The sequence below is a fragment of the Neoarius graeffei genome, chromosome 4 (assembly GCF_027579695.1).
Source record: "Neoarius graeffei isolate fNeoGra1 chromosome 4, fNeoGra1.pri, whole genome shotgun sequence".
Lineage (NCBI taxonomy): Eukaryota > Metazoa > Chordata > Actinopteri > Siluriformes > Ariidae > Neoarius > Neoarius graeffei.
This window is the reverse complement of record NC_083572.1, coordinates 34,739,386-34,760,839: the sequence shown is the minus strand read 5'-3', so window position 1 is coordinate 34,760,839 and position 21,454 is coordinate 34,739,386. Positions and strand designations below refer to the sequence as shown.

General features: G+C 46.0%; 1 protein-coding gene across 6 annotated transcripts in view; it reads left to right on the top strand.

The window, feature by feature from the left end:
• Positions 1–21,454, top strand: part of ripor3 (RIPOR family member 3) — a 145,924-nt gene that overhangs the window by 79,684 nt on the left and 44,786 nt on the right. For all 6 annotated transcript variants that reach the window (XM_060919155.1, XM_060919156.1, XM_060919153.1 and 3 more), the window contains exons 10-11: positions 546–671; positions 21,087–21,232. In XM_060919155.1, the coding sequence (XP_060775138.1) occupies positions 546–671; positions 21,087–21,232 (272 nt within the window). The remainder of the gene's footprint in view (positions 1–545; positions 672–21,086; positions 21,233–21,454) is intronic.

The window sequence follows — 21,454 nt, the reverse complement described above, 5'->3', positions numbered from 1 at the left end:
CATTAACATGCTGACATTTGTAAAGAATATTGCTATCACATGTCAATCATTTCTCTTGAGGCAGAGCCAAATTTACTGAAACAACTATAACTCATGTTTGCTTGAATGTATTTGCATGAAACTTTAAAGGCTTATACAGGACATGATTCTGAGGTAATAACCAAAGTTTGGTGCATGGTTATACATAGGGAGCCATAGTGAGAATGTTTTCTCAGGACCTTTAAGTCCAGTTCAGCTGATATTTAGTGTGCTACATCTATGTGCTAATCTAAAATTGGATTTTTGATGATTTAATTTAAAAAAAAAAAACAAGGCTACTATCAGCCCATCAGTGTACAGTTAAATTAATTTTTTTAGCTTGATTGTTTTGCTCAATCCATACAAAACTGACTTTTGAAACATTTAGCTTTGGCCACTCAAAATTGTGACAATTTTCATTATATGTAAAACCTAATTTTTCAAATTAGTCCTAAGATTTTTGGCCTGTCTATGCTAAACAATTGTTGACAGACACATACACAAACCAAACCACTCTTATTATCTAGGTGCTAATTCGGCTGGGACAACAGCGATGGAGAATCAGAGGGCGGATCCAGACTGATGACAAACAGCTGTGGAATCAAGAGGAAATGTTTTTCTTCCCTCATATCCATGAGGGCTTTGAGATAAAGGTGAGCAACATGCATACACCTGTTCAAACAAAACCTCCTCTGAGGGCCATGAAGACAGAACAGACCCTTTTTTCATTCATGATTGCTGCATCAGGTATTACATGACTTGAAAAATTAGGTGAGAGACAGGGTTCAGTTGTATGGAGTCACAGGATTGCCATGAACCCCCCCCCCCCCCCCCCCACACACACACACACCTAAATCTGCAAAAGTAAAAGAAAATAAACATTGAATAAGAATAGGAAAATTAATAAAAATAAAAGAATAAGAAAATAATTGTAAAAAATAATAAAATAACTGCTTTTTATAATTGCTGTTGCTATTTCCTATTGTCAAGTCAAGTTAAGTCAAGTTTATTTGTATAGCACTTTTAACAATAAACATTGTCGCAAAGCAGCTTTACAGAATTTGAATTACTTAAAAAATGAGCTAATTTTATCCCTAATCTATCCCCAATGAGCAAGCCTGTGGTGATGGTGGCAAGGAAAAAACTCCCTCAGATGACATGAGGAAGAAACCTCGAGAGGAACCAGACTCAAAGGGGAACCCATCCTCATTTGGACAACAACAGACGACATGACTATAACATTAACAGTTTTAACATGAAGTCAGTTTTGTTGATGTTATATCTCTTCATTGATGGAAACTTGAATACAAAACTGTTCAAGACAACTGCAGTCCTAAAGTTAGCAAGTCAACTGTAGTCCTCAGCCATAAAAGCATTACTGTCCAGAGCGTCTTCCAAGTATGACTTTCAACTGTCCATATGGGGCCATCCTCCACAGGAGAGATGTGATGAGACTCCAACCAGGCATAGGGCATCAGGATGAATCAGGCAGGTCCGAGGAGCAGAAGAGGTCAGCATTTCAATCTCAGGATTGACATGTAACTCAGAGGGACAGATATGGGGGGTGGGGGAGAGAGAGAAAACACAGGTTGTTAGGTATGCCCAATGTCACCTGAATAAGTAGGAACAGTATACCTTTTGCACTGAGTACAAGCAGGGACTCCGGCAAAACTAACTATGACAGCATAACTAAAAGGGGAGAGCCAGAAGGTAATACAGGCATGAGGGAGCCCCGGGACATAAAGCAGCCAGCCACTACACCATCAACAAACTCAAGTGAGCAAGCGAGTGGGGGACTGACAACATACATACATCCCAGTTTACCAAAACACTCTATGTCTGAGGACCCTCTAGATCTACACCTTTACCTCATAAACACCATTAACAAAAGGCTTAACTAAACAGATATGTTTTCAGCCTAGACTTAAATGCTGAGACTGTGTCTGAGTCCTGAATACTACTTGGAAGGCTGTTCCATAACTGTGGGGCTTTGTAAGAAAAGGCTCTGCCCCCTAATGTAGTCTTCAATATACGAGGTACCAGCAGATAGCCTGCACCTTTTGATCTAAGTAGGAGTGGTGGGTCATAAAGAACCAGAAGTTCACTCAGGTACTGTGGTGCGAGACCATTCAGTGCTTTAAAGGTCAATAGTAGTATTTTATAATCAATACAAAATTTTATTGGGAGCCAGTGCAGTGTGGATAAGACAGGGGTGATGTGGTCATATTTTCTAGTTCTAGTAAGGACTCTTGCTGCTGCATTTTGAACTAACTGGAGCTTGTTTATGCACTTATTGGAACATCCAGACAGTAAGGCATTACAATAATCCGACCTGGAGATAAAAAAAAAACGCATGAACTAGTTTTTCTGCGTCGTGTAGTGACATTACATTTCTTATCTTAGCAATATTTCTGAGATGAAAGAAAGCTATCCGGGTAATGTTATCAATGTGAGTTTCGAATGAAAGACTGGGGTCAATAATCACCCCGAGGTCTTTTACTGCTGCACGTAAAGAAACCGAAAGGCCATCCGGATTTACAGTGGGGCAAAAAAGTATTGTCAGTCACCAATTGTGCAAGTTCTCCCACTTAAAAAGATGAGAGAGGCCTGTAATTTTCATCATAGGTACACTTCAACTATGAGAGACAAAATGAGAAAAAAAAAATCCAGAAAATCACATTGTCTGATTTTTAAAGAATTTATTTGCAAATTATGGTGGAAAATGAGTATTTGGTCAATGACAAAAGTTCATCTCAATACTTTGTTATATACCCTTTGTTGGCAATGACAGAGGTCAAACGTTTTCTGTAAGTCTTCACAAGGTTTTCACACACTGTTGCTGGTATTTTGGCCCATTCCTCCATGCAGATCTCCTCTAGAGCAGTGATGTTTTGGGGCTGTCACTGGGCATCATGGATTTTCAACTCCCTCCAAAGATTTTCTATGGGGTTGAGATCTGGAGACTGGCTAGGCCACTCCAGGACCTTGAAATGCTTCTTACGAAGCCACTCCTTCGTTGCCCGGGCAGTGTGTTTGGGATCATCGTCATGCTGAAAGACCCAGCCACGATTCATCTTCAATGCCCTTGCTGATGGAAGGAGGTTTTCACTCAAAATCTCATGATACATGGCCCCATTCATTCTTTCCTTTACACAGATCAGTTGTCCTGGTCCCTTTGCAGAAAAACAGCCCCAAAGCATGATGTTTCCACCCCCATGCTTCACAGTAGGTATGGTGTTCTTTGGATGCAACTCAGCATTCTTTCTCCTCCAAACACGACAAGTTGAGTTTTTACCAAAAAGTTCTATTTTGGTTTCATCTGACCATATGACATTCTCCCAATCCTCTTCTGGATCATCCAAATGCTCTCTAGCAAACTTCAGATGGGCCTGGACATGTACTGGCTTAAGCAGGGGGACACGTCTGGCACTGCAGGATTTGAGTCCCTGGCGGCGTAGTGTGTTACTGATGGTAGCCTTTGTTACTTTGGTCCCAGCTCTCTACAGGTCATTCACTAGGTCCCCCCGTGTGGTTCTTGGATTTTTGCTCACCGTTCTTGTGATCATTTTGACCCCACAGGGTGAGATCTTGCGTGGAGCCCCAGATCGAGGGAGATTATCAGTGGTCTTGTATGTCTTCCATTTTCTAATAATTGCTCCCACAGTTGATTTCTTCACACCAAGCTGCTTACCTATTGCAGATTCAGTCTTCCCAGCCTGGTGCAGGTCTACAATTTTGTTTCTGGTGTCCTTTGACAGCTCTTTGGTCTTGGCCATAGTGGAGTTTGGAGTGTGACTGTTTGAGGTTGTGGACAGGTGTCTTTTATACTGATAACGAGTTCAAACAGGTGCCATTAATACAGGTAACGAGTGGAGGACAGAGGAGCCTCTTAAAGAAGTTACAGGTCTGTGAGAGCCAGAAATCTTGCTTGTTTGTAGGTGACCAAATACTTATTTTACCAAGGAATTTACCAATTAATTCATTAAAAATCCTACAATGTGATTTCCAGGATTCTTTCCCCCCATTCTGTCTCTCATAGTTGAGGTATACCTATGATGAAAATTACAGGCCTCTCTCATCTTTTTAAGTGGGAGAACTTGCACAATTGCTGGCTGACTAAATACTTTTTTGCTCCACTGTATATACGTAATCAGAAAACTTACTTCTAGATGCATGTGGTCCTAGTACAAGTACTTCAGTCTTGTCAGAGTTAAGCAGAAGGAAGTTAATAAGCATCCAGTGTCTAATGTCCTTTCCACATTCCTCAATTCTATTAAGCTGGTGTCTCTCATCAGGTTTTGCAGAAACATGCAATTGTGTGTCATCAGCATAACAGTGGAAATTAATACAATGTTTATGAATAATATCACCCAGAGGTAACATATAAAAAGAAAAAAGCAGTGGACCCAAGACAGAACCTTGTGGAACACCAAACTTTACCTCAGTATGTCTAGAAAAATCACCATTTACATCAACATACTGATAGTGATCAGTTAAATAAGATCTGAGCCAGGAGAGGGCCGTTCCCTTAACTCCCACAACATTTTCTAGTCTATCCAGAAGAATGGAATGATCAATGGTATCAAATGCTGCACTATGGTCAAGCAACACAAGCAGCGAGACACAGCCCTGATCAAACGTGTCTATTACTTTTCCCTATTGCTTTTTCTTTTTCCATATAATTTTTTTTCTTTTCCCTGTTGTTTTTTCATTTGCTTGAGTGGCCAAGCTGTCAGTCTTTGGTCTCTGGCTTTGGATGGGCCTTCCTGCCCAGGCTGAGTAGTCAGTTCCTGCACACATACATCTGGCTTTGGACAGCATGAATGTGGTAGAGGAAATGAATCCCCTAGATTCAAAGTACTATGTGTATGCTGGCCCTTATCTGGTCTTATTCTTTAATAGTTTTAGCCTTTTTCCATGGAACGCCTATGACAGTGTTATGTTTTTCCTCACATTATTTTTCCATTTAAAATTACTTGAAAATTACTCATTGCTTACTTCCATGTAAATAGCTGCGTAGCATGGTGAGTAGTGTCATTGCCTCCGAGCTTGAAGAATGCTGGTTTGATCCTTGGCTTGGTGAGTGCTTAATAAAAATTTTGCTTTTATTCTGGGACTCTACCAAATCATGCTGGCTGTATGAAAACAAACTGTGTAAATGCACCTGAGTTCATTTGTATGCAACCAATGTACACATTTAAATCAATAAATTCTATGAATTATTTTTAGTGTAATTTTTTAACAGAGACCAATTTCAGGATTTACTGGTTGTATTCATGACATCACGGCCACAAACAACTGTCCTGAAATAATCCTGAATATATATCTGAAAACAGACATGATCTGTTCAGGATTCCTACAGTATCCATGATACTATTTCCAGATTTCTGTGTCACAGTCACAAGAGATGGACATTAATTTTGAAACTGTATAGCACGAACAAACATGCAGATACAGCACATAGAAAGATAGATGTACTTTATTGATCCACAAGAGGAAATGTGGGAAAAATAAAATGAAACTCCATGTGCTCACCTGAGCATGGGCTCAAATTTTTGGCACTGATAAAATGAATGCAGAAGCTCTGCCACAGCACCAACCATTACTTGCATGCTGACTTGACCGTGTGTAGTTTGGACAGTGTGGAGGTTTTATTTGCACATAATTGCAATTTCATTAATACAACCAGTAAATCCTGAAGTTAGTCTCCATTGTTAAATTACACTGAAAATAATACATAGAGTTCATTTGATTTTAATGTATACATTGGTTGCAAGTGACTGAACTGAGTTGCATTTACACAGTTTGTTTTTGTACAGCCAGCATGATTTGATTGTCATAAAATAAAAAAAAAATTGTATTAAGCACTCACTTTAATTTTTATTTATTAAGCAGCTACAGATAATGGATGGATGGATGGATGGATGGATAAAAACTTGTAACATATAAACTGTTACATATAAACACACAACGCTGGTACAGTGATAGAAAAATGTTAGTTACCCAAACCTGACTAGACAAAACAGTTCCATTCTCAAGAAAGAATGAAATAAGCTTAATTCTCATGCAGTTGCACTCCCACATTTTTACAATAAAAATAATAATTTTATATTTGTAAACCACAAGAAAACAACAACAACAACAACAACAACAACAACAACAACAAAAACCTAAAACATGAACTAAACCAATTCTCCCTATGTGGCCATTTTTGAAAAAGAAAGAATCCTTAAATGTTTTTTCCCTAGAATTTAAGTTTAATTAATAATATGTTAATACTAAGCTACATACTTTAGTTCCTAACAAATCCCCAATTCACTAGCATACTGTAGCGAGAGTCGCGTGTGGGTGGAGCACAGAGGACGGCAGGACAGAGTAAAATTCAATCACTCTTTGCTCTTTTCAGACGCATACACCACTCTCTCAGCCACGCACACAGGCGCACACACACACACACAAGTCATCTGGCTGGAGAGAGAGCTCCCTTCCGCTCTCCCTCTCCCTCCTTAAGTAGAGGGCGGTTTACTGGGGAAAACACACACAAACACAGGTTAATTACCCTCAGGTGTAGCGATTCTGCCACTTACCTTCCCCGACTCCGCCCTCCTGTCACAGACCGGTGCTTGACCACGCCCCCGCTACCACATACCCCCACCACCCGTCTCAGGCCGGGCGCCCGTCCGGCCCGCAGCCGACTCCCCCCCCCCCCCCCCCTTGATGGGAGAGGAAGTCCGCCACAACCATCTGCGCCCCCGGCCTGTGGACCACCTTGAAGTTGAAGGGTTGGAGTGCCAGATACCAACGGGTGATCCGCGCGTTGGCATCCTTCATGCGGTGGAGCCACTGGAGGGGCGCGTGGTCCGAACAGAGGGTGAAAGAGCGCCCCAGCAGGTATTAACGGAGGGCGAGGACCGCCCACTTGATCGCCAGGCACTCCTTCTCTATGGTGCTGTAGCGCCCCTCACGCACTGACAGCTTCCGACTAATGTACAGGATGGGGCGATCCTCCCCCTCCACCTGCTGGGACAAAACGGCCCCCAGCCCTCTGTCCAACGCATCTGTCTGCAACATAAAAGGGAGAGAGAAGTCAGGGGAGTGTAAAAGTGGCCCCCCACACAGTGCAGCCTTTACCTCAGAGAAAGCCCGCTGGCACTGCTCCGTCCACTGGACCGGATCTGGCGCCCCCTTTTTAGTGAGGTCAGTCAGCGGGCTGGTGACGTCCGAATAATTAGGTATAAACCTATGATAGTAGCCAGCCAGCCCCAGGAACTGTCTCACCCCCTTTTTGGTCTTGGGCCTCGGGCAGGCCGCAATCGCTGCTGTCTTATTAATTTGGGGACGCACCTGCCCGTTACCCAAGTGGAAGCCCAGATACCGTACTTCCACCCGCCCAATCGCACACTTCTTCGGGTTGGCCGTGAGACCCGCCTGCCTCAGCGACCTAAGGACGGCCCTCAGGTGTTGCAGGTGCCGCTGCCAGTCATTACTATAAATAATGATGTCGTCAAGGTAAGCGGCCGCGTAGGTGGCGTGGGGCCGGAGGACCCGGTCCATCAGCCACTGAAACGTAGCGGGCGCCCCAAACAGCCCAAACGGAAGTGTGATGAACTGGTGTAAGCCGAACGGTGTGGAAAAGGCCATTTTTTCCCGGGATAATGGAGTCAAGGGGATCTGCCAATATCCCTTCGTCAAATCCAGTGTCAAGTAAAAGCGAGCCGTGCCTAGTCGATCGAGCAGCTCATCAATACGAGGCATTGGGTACGCGTCGAATTTAGACACCGCGTTGACTTTTCTATAGTCCACACAGAACCGGACCGAGCCGTCGGCCTTAGGAACCAAGACCACCGGGCTGCTCCAGTCACTGTGGGACTCCTCGACGATGCCCATTTCGAGCATGGCCTGAAGTTCTTCCCGAACCACCTTTTTTTTGTGTTCGGGTAATCTATAAGGACGTCTTGAGGTTAGTGCGACCGGGCAGGGGCGAGAACACATCCGAAAACTCGGCCTGCAACTGGACGACCTCCGTGAGTTGGGTCGGGGAGAGGTGGTCTCCACAGGGGACCGGAGAGGTACGAGATGCCAATGTCCCTTTTTGGACCTCCGGCCCCAGCTCCGCCTTCTCCGGAACTACCGACACCAACGCCACGGGGACCTCCTCGTTCCAGAGTTTTAGCAGATTGAGGTGGTAGATCTGTAGCGCCCCCTCCCTATCTGTTCGCCTAACCTCATAGTCGACGTCCCCGACTCGCCGTGTGACCTCAAAGGGTCCTTGCCACTTGGCGATTAATTTGGAGCTCGACGTGGGCAACAGGACGAGTACCTTATCTCCCGGAGTGAACTCTCTAAGGCGCGTGCCCTTGTTGTATAGGCGGGTTTGCCGTTCCTGGGCCTGCCGCAAATTCTCCTGAGTTAGGTGGGTGAGCGTGTGGAGTTTTGCGCGCAGATCCATAATGTACTGAATCTCGTTTTTGCTCTGTGAAGGTCCCTCCTCCCAATTTTCCCGCAGTACATCTAAGATGCCGCGAGGCTTACGCCCGTATAATAATTCAAATGGGGAGAACCCCGTGGAGGCTTGGGGGACCTCTCGCACTGCAAACAGCAAGGGTTCGAGCCACTTATCCCAGTTACGTGCGTCCTCACGTACGAATTTTTTGATAATATTCTTGAGGGTGCGATTGAACCGTTCAACTAAACCGTCCGTCTGTGGGTGATAAATGCTGGTGCGGATCGGCTTAATACCCAGTAGCCCATACAGTTCGCTCAGTGTTCGTGACATAAACGAGGTGCCTTGGTCAGTCAGAATCTCTTTCGGGATTCCAACCCGGGAGATGACGTGGAAGAGGGTGTTACGACTTCGTCTGTTTCTTTTTCTGTTTGTGTATGCAGGCCTGCTATTTTGTGTTTTGTTATGTGTGTTGTGCTTTGTCTCCCCCTTCAGGTTCTACTTACCATTTTCCTACAGATCAGCGCACCTGGATCCAGTTTTCCACTTATCTCCGTTTACCCAGCAACCAATCCCCTTCCAATTGCTAGCACTATTTAAGTCCCCATGTTTCTTTGTTCAGGGCGCGCGCGTTTTTGGCCAGGGTGGTGGCAGTGCCCTTGTTTGTGGTTTGTTTTTGGTTATCTTTGGTTGTCTTGTGTTAGGTTTAGAAATCTTTAGTTATGTTGTATCCTTTCGATGTGTTGTGATTCTTTTTCTGACCAGTCGTTATTTTGTCTTACTTTAGTTTAGTTGTGTACATTGTTATTTTTGTTTATCTTGTTTTAAGCTCCTGGGGGGGGGGCGTTGGGTGAGGTTTACGTAGACCTGCCCCGGGGTGTACATTTTTTTGGCACACATTAGTTTTCCTGTTAGCCACATTGCCCTATGTTTAGTTTAATGGTGACACCACTCCCTATTTTGTAATTTGAGGTGCTTTTGTGAGCACCTGTTATTGGTGGTGGTTTTGGTTGTTTTTTCTTTTGATTTGGTGTCACCATTTAGTTTTGTAAACCCTTCGTTTTCCCCCTATGGTTGCTTTTGTTGGTGTAGCATTAATAAAATTTAATCTGCACCTTAAAACTGTTATTTGTGTGAGTCTGTTTTCCTCACTTAAGTCTGTTGTACAAATGTTGGCGCTCTGGTCCTTTGGACCCTAGGGGGTGCCGTAACAGAGGGCCTCTGCAATACTGCGTGCTGAGATATTGCGAAGAGGCACCGCTTCCGGGTATCGCGTTGCATAGTCCACCAGAACCAATATAAAGCGGTACCCTCGTGTTGACCGATCTAATGGCCCGACGAGATCCATCCCAATTCTTTCGAACGGGGTCTCGATTAATGGTAGGGGGCGCAAGGGCGCTTTTGGAATGGCCGCTGGATTTACTAACTGGCATTCGCGGCACGCCGTACACCACTTACGGACGTCGCCGCGAATCCCCGGCCAATAGAATCGGGCCATTATCCGGGTGAGTGTCTTATCCTGCCCGAGGTGTCCAGCCATGGGATTAAAGTGAGCCGCCTGGAATACCAATTCCCGGCGGCTCTTTGGAATTAACAACTGGGTGACTCGCTCTTTCGTCTGAGTGTCCTGCGTCACTCGGTATAACCTATCCTTCAAAATGGAAAAATAGGGGAAGGACGGGGTGGCGTTCGGCTGGAGCGTTTGACCATCGATTACTCTCACTTGGTCAAACGCGTGTCGCAGAGTCTCGTCTCGCGATTGTTCCAGTGGGAAATCCGTGAGGGATTCCCCAATAGAAAGAGGAGGGGCCGGGGGCTCCTCACTCTGTCGCGGAGATGACGTAGACGGCTCTGCGACCGCAGCTCCAGCCAAAGCGACACCGGGACCCTCCCCTATCAACCGGCAGGACCCACTCTTTACTAGGCGTGCCATCAAACCCCGAAATCCCGGCCAATCAGTCCCCAAGATCAAAGAGTGGGTAAGGCGAGGATTAACCACCGCCTTCACTATTGATTTTTCCCCTCTGAAATGTATGTGGACCGACACCAACGGGTAGCTGTGAATATCCCCGTGCACACACAACACCTTCACCCCTTGTGCTCCCCCCAATGCCTCGTCTTGCACCAGGCTTTGGTGGATCGAGGTCTGATTGCAGCCTGAATCCACCAACGCCTGATATGTAGCCCCTTGTACACTTACCGGTATGCGATACGCTCTGGCCCGATCGAGGGCAGCCTCTGGCGCATCGGGGATCCACACCACCGCCCCCACCTCCATCGCTGCACACTGTTGCTGCAGGTGGCCCGGTTCTCCGCAGCGCCAGCAAACCGGCCCGGGCCTTCCCTCTGCAGCTGTGTTCTGAGGCTCACTCACCTCAGGGGGGGGAGAGACAGACACAGAAGGGAGAAACGGGAGGGCACCACGGGTGCGGCGGGCCGGCTGGGGTGGAGCCGGCTCCCGCCTCCATGGTGGGGGAATGGGGCGAGGACGGGACATGGGAGGAGGGGGGGAGAAAGAGAGAGAGAAGAAGAAAGAGAAGACGATGTCGTTGGTTGTCCTGCTGCCGGAACAGCCGCCAGATGATCCTCTGCCAGTCCTACGGCCTGATCCAGCGACGCCGGGCGGTGGCACTGGAACCACTCCGCGGTTCCAGCTGGTAAGTGGGCGATGAACTGTTCCAGCGCCACCTGGTCGATGATTCCCTCGGTGTCGCGATCTTCGGCCCTCAGCCACCGCCAGCAGGCGTCCCGGAGCTGCTGGCCAAACGCGAACGGGCTGCCGCCTTCCTCCATCCGCAGCGCGCGGAAGCGCTGGCGCTGCTGCTCCAGCGTGCGCCCCACGCGCTGGAGGACAGCCCGGCGAAGGTCGGCGTAGGCCAGCCAGCAATCGGCGGGGAGCTGTAGTGCGGCTAGCTGCGCCTCTCCCGTTAGGAGGGGGAGGAGGCGCGCCGCGCGCTGCTCCATCGGCCACCCCGAGGCTTCGGCGACCTGCACGAACAACGTGATGAAAGCCTCGGGGTCATCCTGCGGGCCCATCTTGGTTAAGGTGAGGGGAGACGGGCCCGCGGCCGGGGCGCTGGTGGACCCCGCTGATGCGAGGAGACGCCGGAACGCCTCTCAATCTTCCTGCTGAGCCAGCACCAGGGCTTCGAAGCGGCGCTCCTGCTCCTTCCGGAGCGTGACGAGTGCCTGGTGCTGGCTCTGCTGAGCCATGGCGAGGGCGTGGACCAAGTCCGCGAACGGGGAGGATTCCATGGGGCTGCAGGACTGATGCTCCACCTTCCCCGGGTTTCGGCACCACTGTAGCGAGAATCGCGTGTGGGTGGAGCACAGAGGACGGCAGGACAGAGTAAAATTCAATCACTCTTTTTATTTGCTCTTTTCAGACGCATACACCACTCTCTCAGCCACGCACACAGGCGTGCACACACACACAAGTCGTCTGGCTGGGGAGAGAGCTCCCTTCTGCTCTCCCTCTCCCTCCTTAAGTAGAGGGCGGTTTACTGGGGAAAACACACACAAACACAGGTTAATTACCCTCAGGTGTAGTGATTCTGCCACTTACCTTCCCCAACTCCGCCCTCCTGTCACAGACCGGCGCTTGACCATGCCCCCGCTGCCACACATACGTTACACCATAGAATGGAGATGGATTGTGAAGTAAAAAATACAAGTTTTGGTTGAAAAAATATTTAACTGCACATACCTGTCATAGACTGGTACCAAAATACAGAATTGTGACACTCAAAGGCATTTTTGAGACAAAGTTGGCAAACAGTCTTATTTTGTCAATTTGGGTTTGCCGAATTCAAATCTGCAATATGCCGAGCTCTATCTGACCTCTGTTGACCTCTAGAGGTCATTGAACTTTGGGCCTGTAAACATCTCAGCTGAACCCAGTTTCTCAGCTTTCTAAGGAATGAAATGTAATAAAATGATTAATGAAGTTAGCAAATGGCCTTGTTTGTTAAATGTTTGGGTGCTGAATTAATTTTTCATTTGTAAAACATTTCATTTGTTAATCAGGGTTAGTATATATGAGAGTTTTTTTCTTTGTTTGTTTTTTGTTTTGTTTTGTTTTAAATGGGGTAAAGCCTTTACAAAAAACAAACAACAAAGAAAAAAACTCTCATATATATACTAACCCTGATTAACCTGTATACCCTGTATGCCCCCACATTTTGTATGCTGCTGAATCTGTCCTTTTTTCAGTAGCTTTGTATAAACAATAACCGCTAAATGTAATGCAATGTTATGTAAGGTGATCACCTAGGCATTCTCATTGTGAAAAGTAAGTCACATGTACATGGACTGGCATTTAATGTTGTATTTGTTCCTTTCTATTTGTTTTTTGTCTGTTCATATTCTTTTTGGGGGAGTAAAGTCAGTTTAAAAATGCCGTTAAATGCATAGGCCTATAGGCCAAGTTTAATGACCTTGAGGTTATCAGAGGTCATATGTCGTTTTACAAATGAAAAATTAATTCAGCACCCAAACAGTTAACAAACAAGGCCATTTGCTAACTTCATTAATCATTTTAGTACATTTCATTCCTTAGAAAGCTGAGAAACTGGGTTCAGCTGAGACGTTTACAGGCCCAAAGTTCAATGACCTCTAGAGGTCAACAGAGGTCAGGTAGAGCTCGGCATATTGCAGATTTGAATTCGGCACACCCAAATTGACAAAATAAGACTGTTTGCCGACTTTGTCTCAAAAATGCCTTTAACCCCTTAAATAAGCACTTTTTTGAATTTTGGTACCAGTCTATCGGTAATCCCGGTGTGAAGGAGCAGACTACCAACACTCAGGACTACAACTCCTATGACACACAGTGCCCTCTGTCCCCAGCCTACTGAACTACAGCTGTCATGCAATTCCTTAATCACTGCTTCTGCTATTTAAGCAGCTTATTCACACCACTCCAGTGCAAAGTATCGTCCTGCTATTTCAGTACATAGTGAGCCTTGTATCTTTTCTGACTGTCTCTAGCGTTTCCTGACCCTTTGCTGTTTCCTCTGTTTTCGCTCTTTGTCTTTTCCATGTCATGTTGTTCGCCAATCGCCTGACCCTTGCTAGTTTACCTACATCAATTTCAGTCACACATTTTGGCTTTGCTGGCAGTCTGCTGATCTGCTTCCTTCGTGCATACATCAGTAAGTGCCTGCACTCTCTCAAGATACTTTGCTGTAATGGATGTAGCAGAGGGTCCTAAACAGACTGCTCTAAACGTGCAGGGGTGTTTGCTAGGAGAACATCAACAGATGTTCACCGACCTTAACACTCGGATGATGCAGCTCACATCTGTGATATCGCAGGCCCTCCTAGCATGCTCCGAGCCTCCTCCTAGCCCAGCACTTCAACACCCCACTCCAGAGAAGTTTGCTGGAGACGTCATTGCATGTAAGGGTTTTTTACTGCAATGTTCTATGTATTTTTCCACTATGCCACATTTATTGGAGGAGCAAAAGATTGCAAAATTTATATCTTTTCTCTCAGGCAAAGCACTTCACTGGGCCACCACAGTTTAGAATAAGGGGCACCAGCAAACCAAGTCCCATGAACAATTCCTCACCATGTTTAAAAGGGTGTTTGATCATGAACCAGAAGAGATAGAGGTTGGAGAGAGTCTTCTCGCCAGTTCCCAAGGCTCCAGAAGTGTTGCTGAATATGCCTTGGAATTCAGGACACTAGCAGCAGCCAGTGAGTGGAATGATCCGGCGCTGAAAGCGGTCTTTCACCATGGCCTATGTCCAGAGATTGTTAGTGAGCTGGCTTGTAGAGATGAGAACCTCACTCTGGACTCCCTCATTGACTTAGCTACTTGACTCGACCAATTGTTAAAGCACCAACCATCTATCCACTTCAACACCAAATCTGCCCAGTCTATGGAGGATGGCTCACCTATGGAGGTCTCACGCACCTGTCTAACCCATGCCAAACGTGCGAGGTGGCGCAAGGAGGAGTTATGCTTCTACTGTGGGAGCCCTGAGCATAGCATCTGGCAATGTCCCGTACGACCAACCCGAGAGACCCCAACAAAGAGGCCTGTAAGCTCCACAAGTCCGGTGATAAACTTCAGTTCTAAATCCTTTACCATCCCAGTCCTACTCAGGGTAGGGTCCTCTACGCATGTCTTGTCTGCTTTTGTTGATTCAGGGGCAGAGGGGAGCTTTATCAGTAGTGCCATCATGCAGAACCTCGACCTGCCTACCATCCTGCTGCACAGCACACTCAATATCAAGACCATCGATGGAGGGCCCATAGGCAATGGACTGGTCACCACTCACACACAACCAGTACAGATTCAAATAGGGGCTTTACACAAAGAATTCACATCACTCTATGCAACCACCACCATCGAGCATGACATCATCCTTGGCTATCCCTGGCTGCAGCTACATGATCCATTGATTTCATGGCAAAACAAAGAAATTCTTCAATGGTCACCCACATGCTTCCAGAACTGCCTCTCTCCCTCAGATCAGAGTAGCTTCTACCTCCATAGAGAGCCCCCAATCTGACTCCATAGACAATATTTCGGATTGTTACTTAGACCTTGCAGAAGTCTTCAGTAAGGGGAAGGCCTGCGGGTTACCTCCTCACAGGCCGTATGATTGCTCGATCGACTTACTGCCAGGTATGTCTCCTCCACATGGTCATATTTATCCCTTGTCCCAAAAGGAACAGTCAGCCATGGAAGAATATATTCAGGAGGCTCTCAAACAGGGATACATCTGGCCTTCCAAGTCACCTGCATCAGCTGGTTTCTTTTTTGTTGAGAAATGAGGAGGTGGACTAAGGCCTTGCATCGACTACAGAGGCTTAAACCAGGTCACTGTAAAGTATCCTTATCCTCTTCCCCTGGTTCCAGCAGCTCTTGAACAGCTTCAACCTGCTAAGATATTTTCAAAACTTGATCTACAAAGTGCATACAACCTGATCCGAATAAGGAGGGGTGAGGAATGGAAGATAGCCTTCAGCACAACTGCAGGGCACTTCGAGTACCGGGTCATGCTGTATGGCCTTTCTTCAGCACCCAGCGTGTTCCAGTGCTTCATCAATGACGTGCTACAGGACATGCTGGGCAAATATGTCATTGCCTATATCGACGATACCCTGATTTACTCTTCAGATGTCCAGAGTCACCAGGAACATGTCAGAACCATTCTCAAGTGACTGTTAGAGAACAACCTTTATGTAAAGGCTGATAAGTGTGAGTTTCATCTAAACAAGATTTCCTTCCTTGGCTATATCATTAGTGACGAAGGAGTGTGCATGGACTCCTCCAAGGTAGCAGCCATCATTTCTTGGCCTACACCTAAGTCTGTAAAGGAGCTCCAACAATTCCTAGGCTTCGTGGACTTTTATCGCTGGTTCATTCGAGGTTTCAGCTCTCTAGCAGCTCTCCTAACCACACTGTTGAAGAAGAGCCCCAAGCACCTACAGTGGAACTCTGTGGACGAGGAAACCTTTGGTCGACTTAAGCTTGCATTCACCTTGTCCCCCATACTCCAACACCCTGACCCCACTAAGACTTTCATCGTGGAAGTAGACACCGGGGTAGGGGCCATCCTGTCACAATGCTTTGGGGAGAAACTGAAGCTACATCCTAAATTAACTTCAGCAGAAAGGAATTATGATGTGGGGAACAGAGCTCCTCACTATTAAATTAGCCCTCGAAGAATGGCAGCATTGGTTAGAGGGAGCCACGCACCCCTTTGTCATCCTCACGGACCACAAGAACCTCGAGTATCTCTGAAAGGCCAAGAGGCTAAACCCCAGGCAGGCCAGGTGGGCATTATTCTTCACCCAATTCAATTTCTCAATTTCTTTCCATCCAGGTTCCAAAAACACCAAGGCAGATGCATTATCCAGAACTTTCAGTCCTTCTCAACAAGACTCTAGCTGTCATCCCATCATCCCATTGCACTGTTTCATGCAATCCATTGCCTGGGAACTGGACAAAGAAATAAGCAATTCTCAGCCCCAAACCCACCCCATTCATCTCCCACCTGGTCTTCTCTATGTGCTCGAGCACCTGCACAGTCAACTCATCACCTGGGCTCACTCATCTCCCATCACTGGACATCCCAACAGCCAACATACTCACCAAAACGCTAAGAAACAGGTACTGGTGGGAAAACATGTTGTCCGAAATCAATTAGTTCATCACCTTATGCTCTGAATGCACCCAAGCAAAGGTCCCAAGAACCCCCCCTGCCAGCAAGTTATGCCCTCTACCAATTCTGCAAAGACCCTGGTCACATCTGGTGACTGACTTTATCACCCTCTCAAGGGAATACCACCATAATGGTAACTATTGATCAATTCTCAAAAGCTCTGAAACTCATCCCTTTATCCAGCATCCCCACAGCTTCTCAGACCACTGAGCTGTTATTTCAACAGGTCTTCTGATACTACAGCATCCCCGAAGATATAGTCAGTGATTGGGGTCCCCAATTCATCTCACAATTCTGGGCAAGTTTCATGGAAAGGTTGGGAGTATCAGTAAGTCTCAAGTCCAGCTACCACCCCCAGTCCAATGGCCAAGTGGAGAGAGCAAATCAGGAGATTGGCTGTTTCCTGAGAATATATTGCATGTGCAACCAGGGGGACTGGGCACTCTTCCTACCTTGGGCCGAGTATGCACAAAACTCGCTCAAACACTCAGCCACCCAGCTAACACCATTGCAGTGCATACTCAGCTACCAGCTGCCTTTGTTTCCCTGGGATGATGCACCCAGCCAAGTACAGGCTGTCAACGACTGGTTTCAATGAAGTCAAACCATCTGGGAGGAGGTCCACCAGCATCTGGAAGCAGTCAGTGCCAAGTACAAGGAGTATGCAGATAAACATACCCTGTAGAAGTGAGACTCCCGACTTCCTCCCCAGCGACAGTGTGTGGGTAGCCACAAGGAACTTGAGAGAAGTGAACACCTGCAAGAAGCTCCAGCCACGCTACATCGGGCCCTTCAAGGTCTTGCCAAATCAACGACATGCCATACCATCTTGAACTCCCACCTCATTGTCGAATATCCCCTACGTTCCACGTTTCACACCTCAAACCTGTTATCCCAGGGCCCCTTGCCCACAACTCACCAGACCAGGAACACTCTGCACTCAACCTTGAAAGAGACCCCAATCTACCAGATAAATATGATCCTTGACTCCAGACAACGAGGAGGCCAAATCGAGTACTGTTGAGGTTTAGAAGAAACTTGGGCCAACTACGTACCAGATATCAACCCCAAGTCAGTCATGCTCCACTAGGGTACTGCATGTAAACCTCCTGAAGGACTTGGTGCAGCGATTTGAAAGAAAAACAGAAGTTATGCTTGTCAGAAGTGTACTGGAAGAGGAGGAAGTGGATGAGCAATACTTACCCCCTGCTGGTGCTCTGGTGGACTTTGACCTCAGCCACTTCTCTGAAGACAAACAGCTCCAGGTGAGGTCAATCTGTAGTGTTGAAGTATTCCAGGAAAATCCTGGGAGGACTGAGCTTGTTGAACATGATATTGTCCTTAAAGAAAGTGCTTCTGTGGGACAACTTAGTTACAGGATCCCTGAACACTTGCTGACTGCACTGAAGGAGCAGGTGGATCTGATATTGTCCCAGGGTATCATAGAGCCTTCAAAAAGTGAGTGGTTTAACCCAGTAGTGCTTGCACCAAAAAAGGATGGCAGCATAAGATTCTGTATTGATTTCAGGTACCTGAATTCAGTTTCTCAGTTTGACTCCTATCCAACACCAAGGATCAAAGACTTGCTTGAACAACCAGGAAAGGTGAAATTCTTGACTACAATTGATCTCTGTAAATGTTACTGGCAGGACCCACTGACTGAGCAGTCCAGAGAGTTGATGCCTTTTGGACTCCCCATGAGGCCTATTCCACTTCACTGTTCTACCATTTGGGCTTCATGGGGCCACAGCCAGTTTCCAGAGGCTCGTGGACCAGATACTCCACAATTTCTCTGGGTTTGTAGTGGCTTATCTTGGTGATATTGCCCTTTACAGTGATAGTTAGGATAAGCACCTGGAACATCTGCACATCATCTTGGGCCATCTCCACTCTATTGGGCTGACTGTAAATCCTGTGAAGTGTGTCTCTGCCACATCTGAGACTGAGTACATGGGCCATATCCTTGGCAATGGGATGATATGGCCACAGGTCAGTAAGGTCCAGGCTATTGAATCATGTCCTTTGCCACAAACAAATGAAGCAATTCCATTGCTTTTTGGGTATGGCAGACTTCTATCACCGCTTCATTCTGTAGTTCTTCATCAGGGTGGCTCTGCTCACAGACTTGACTGGATCCTGGAGTCCCAATCAGGTCCAGTGGACAGAGGAGGCCATGGCAGCTTTCCATGATATCTGGTAGTCATTAAGTAAGCAGCCAGTATTATATAGTCCAAACTTTTATCCCTTCATTGTGCAAACTGATGCTTCTGACAGGGGCTTGTGGGCTGTAGTTCTTCAGGGACCACCTGATGATCACAATCCTGTTACTTACATCAGCAGAAAACTGTTTCCCAGGAAGGTATGTTATTTGATGGTAGAAAAGGAGGCACTGGCTATTAAGTGGGCCCTTGACTCTTTCTGTTACTCCCTCCTGGGCAGAGAATTCACACTGGAGACTGACCATAAAGTGCTGCAATGGATGGAGAAGATGAAGGACACCAATGGAACAACAGGCGGCACAGTGGTGTAGTGGTTAGGACTGTCACCTCAAAGCAAGAAGGTTCTGGGTTTGAGCCCAGCAGCCAACAGGGGCCTTTCTGTGTGGAGTTTACATGTTCTCCTCATGTCTGCATGGGTTTCCTCTGGGTGCTCTGGTTTCCCCCACAGTTCAAAAACATGCAGTTAGGTTAACATAGGGCTGAAGTGCCCTTGAGCAAGGCACCTAACCCCCAACTGCTCTGAGTGTGTGTGTGTGTGTGTGTGTGTGTGTGTGTGTGTGTGTGTGTGTGTGTGTGTGCATGCATGGATGTATGTATGTGTTCACTGCTTCAGATGGGTTAAATGCAGAGGATGAATTTCACTGTGCTTCAGTGTGCATGTGACAAAGGCTGCTTCTTCTACCTTGTGCTCCAACCATTACGCTTTAGCATGCAACATATCCCAGACAAAGAGAACCAAACAGCTGATTATCTTTCTCGCTATGTCAGTGAGAGTCCTGAAGAGGGAGAGTGTGTGATAGCCATAGCCACACAGGGCAATATCCTACATTCTACCTTTGCACCTTATTAGTTTGCTGCATAGTCTATCATTTACAGTCATCTATACAATCATACTCAAATAATTGAGGCCACACAGTTTGCTTGATTTACAGTTTATTTGCTTTAACCTTTCATTGTTTTTTATGGAGTGCACACATTTACACTGTAGGGTTGCAAAAACTGTTTGTCACTAATCATGTTTCTTTGAGTTATCTTGAGCGTTGGGGGCAGTCCCTTCCTGGTTGGGCAAAAGGCATTGCTGAGGGCTGAGGATACAAAAACCTTGGCGCCAACTCATTGGACTGTACCATATTTTGTGGACCTCTTTTATAGGCCTAGTTATTAATTTTGGTGTTTGTAAACTTTTTTAAAATACTTTTGGGTAAATAAAACCTTACTGTTTGAACCAAAAACTCCTGTGTCCTCTTGCCTCACTGTTTGGTCCCTTACAAGCTATTTTGAATTTGGCATGCTATGAAAATGTTGTATATGTACTTAACCAAGCTCAATTTTCCCACCCATCCAGTATCCTCTAATCCTTTAAATAAATATATTCTACCCCCTTCCTTCCATATATAAATCATTATGGCTACAATGTAAAAACATATCGTGCTATATAGATAGCCCTTTATCTGTATCATATGAAAATCAGCACACCTGAATACCAAAATACTGTTATTAGCCCAAAAATGTTTTGAACTTGCTTGTGGAAGGTGATTGCATTTTCTATGAGTGCCAGCATCTGCCGTATGGCATCGCAGGCAGCCACCTAGAGAAAAAGCCCTTCAAACCATTCCTTTTCAGGGAAACAATCATGCAGCGGTTAGAGTGGTGACATGTTTCAAAATATTGCTGTCATAAAAACAAAACTGACGCACAGTGTGGCAGCGCTTTTTTAATGAAATGTGGGAAGGAGGGCTCCCCGTGCCTTGCCAATGCTTTTATGCCAGAAAAAAAAGCTATGTGGACACATGCCCTTACTATCTTGTGTGGGGGAAAAGACATGAAAATAAAACTGATTTTACCTGCAATTCTATTTCATTTTAGTTCATGTTGCATTGCTCATTGTACTGTTTTTACTTTTATTTCAGTTAACATTATTTTTTCACTGCTAGTTTTAGTCTTAGTTGCTTCATTTCAATGACCTTCTCTGGCTGCTTTGGGTCAGATCTTAGCCAGTGCTTGCAAGTGTCACAGAGCCTATGGGTGAACATGAAGGGCTTGTCTCCTTCTTTCAGCACCATGAAGTAGAACTACTGTCACTACCTCTCTGGGTTCAGACCAATTTCTTTTCAGTAACCAAAATATGTGAACACATGCCAGACTTGAATATTTAACACCTGTTTGTGACTACAGAATATAATTACAAAGTAACAGATGCATCATACAATATCACGTGTCCTTTAGGTAACAGAGGTGAAGGGTCTGAGCTCCATCTTAGTTGGAATCGTGACATGTAAATGCACAGACTTCTACACTGCACATCCACAAATGATGGTTGTTGACATTACAGAACTAGGAACCATCAAACTCCAACTGGAAGTGGTCTGGAAGTGAGTAGTATTTCCTTTGTAAAACTTTATCTGTGAATATTTATAAAATAAAAAAGACATTTGTGTGTGCTTGATACACTGTATACTGATAAAGGCACTTGTACACATGCATTGCAAACAAGACATGTGCCACAATATTTTTGCAGGCCAGATGGAGGGTGTTTTTTTTTCTTCTGGTTTCTCATTACAACCTCGCTTCCTGCATTACATGCTATCAACTGC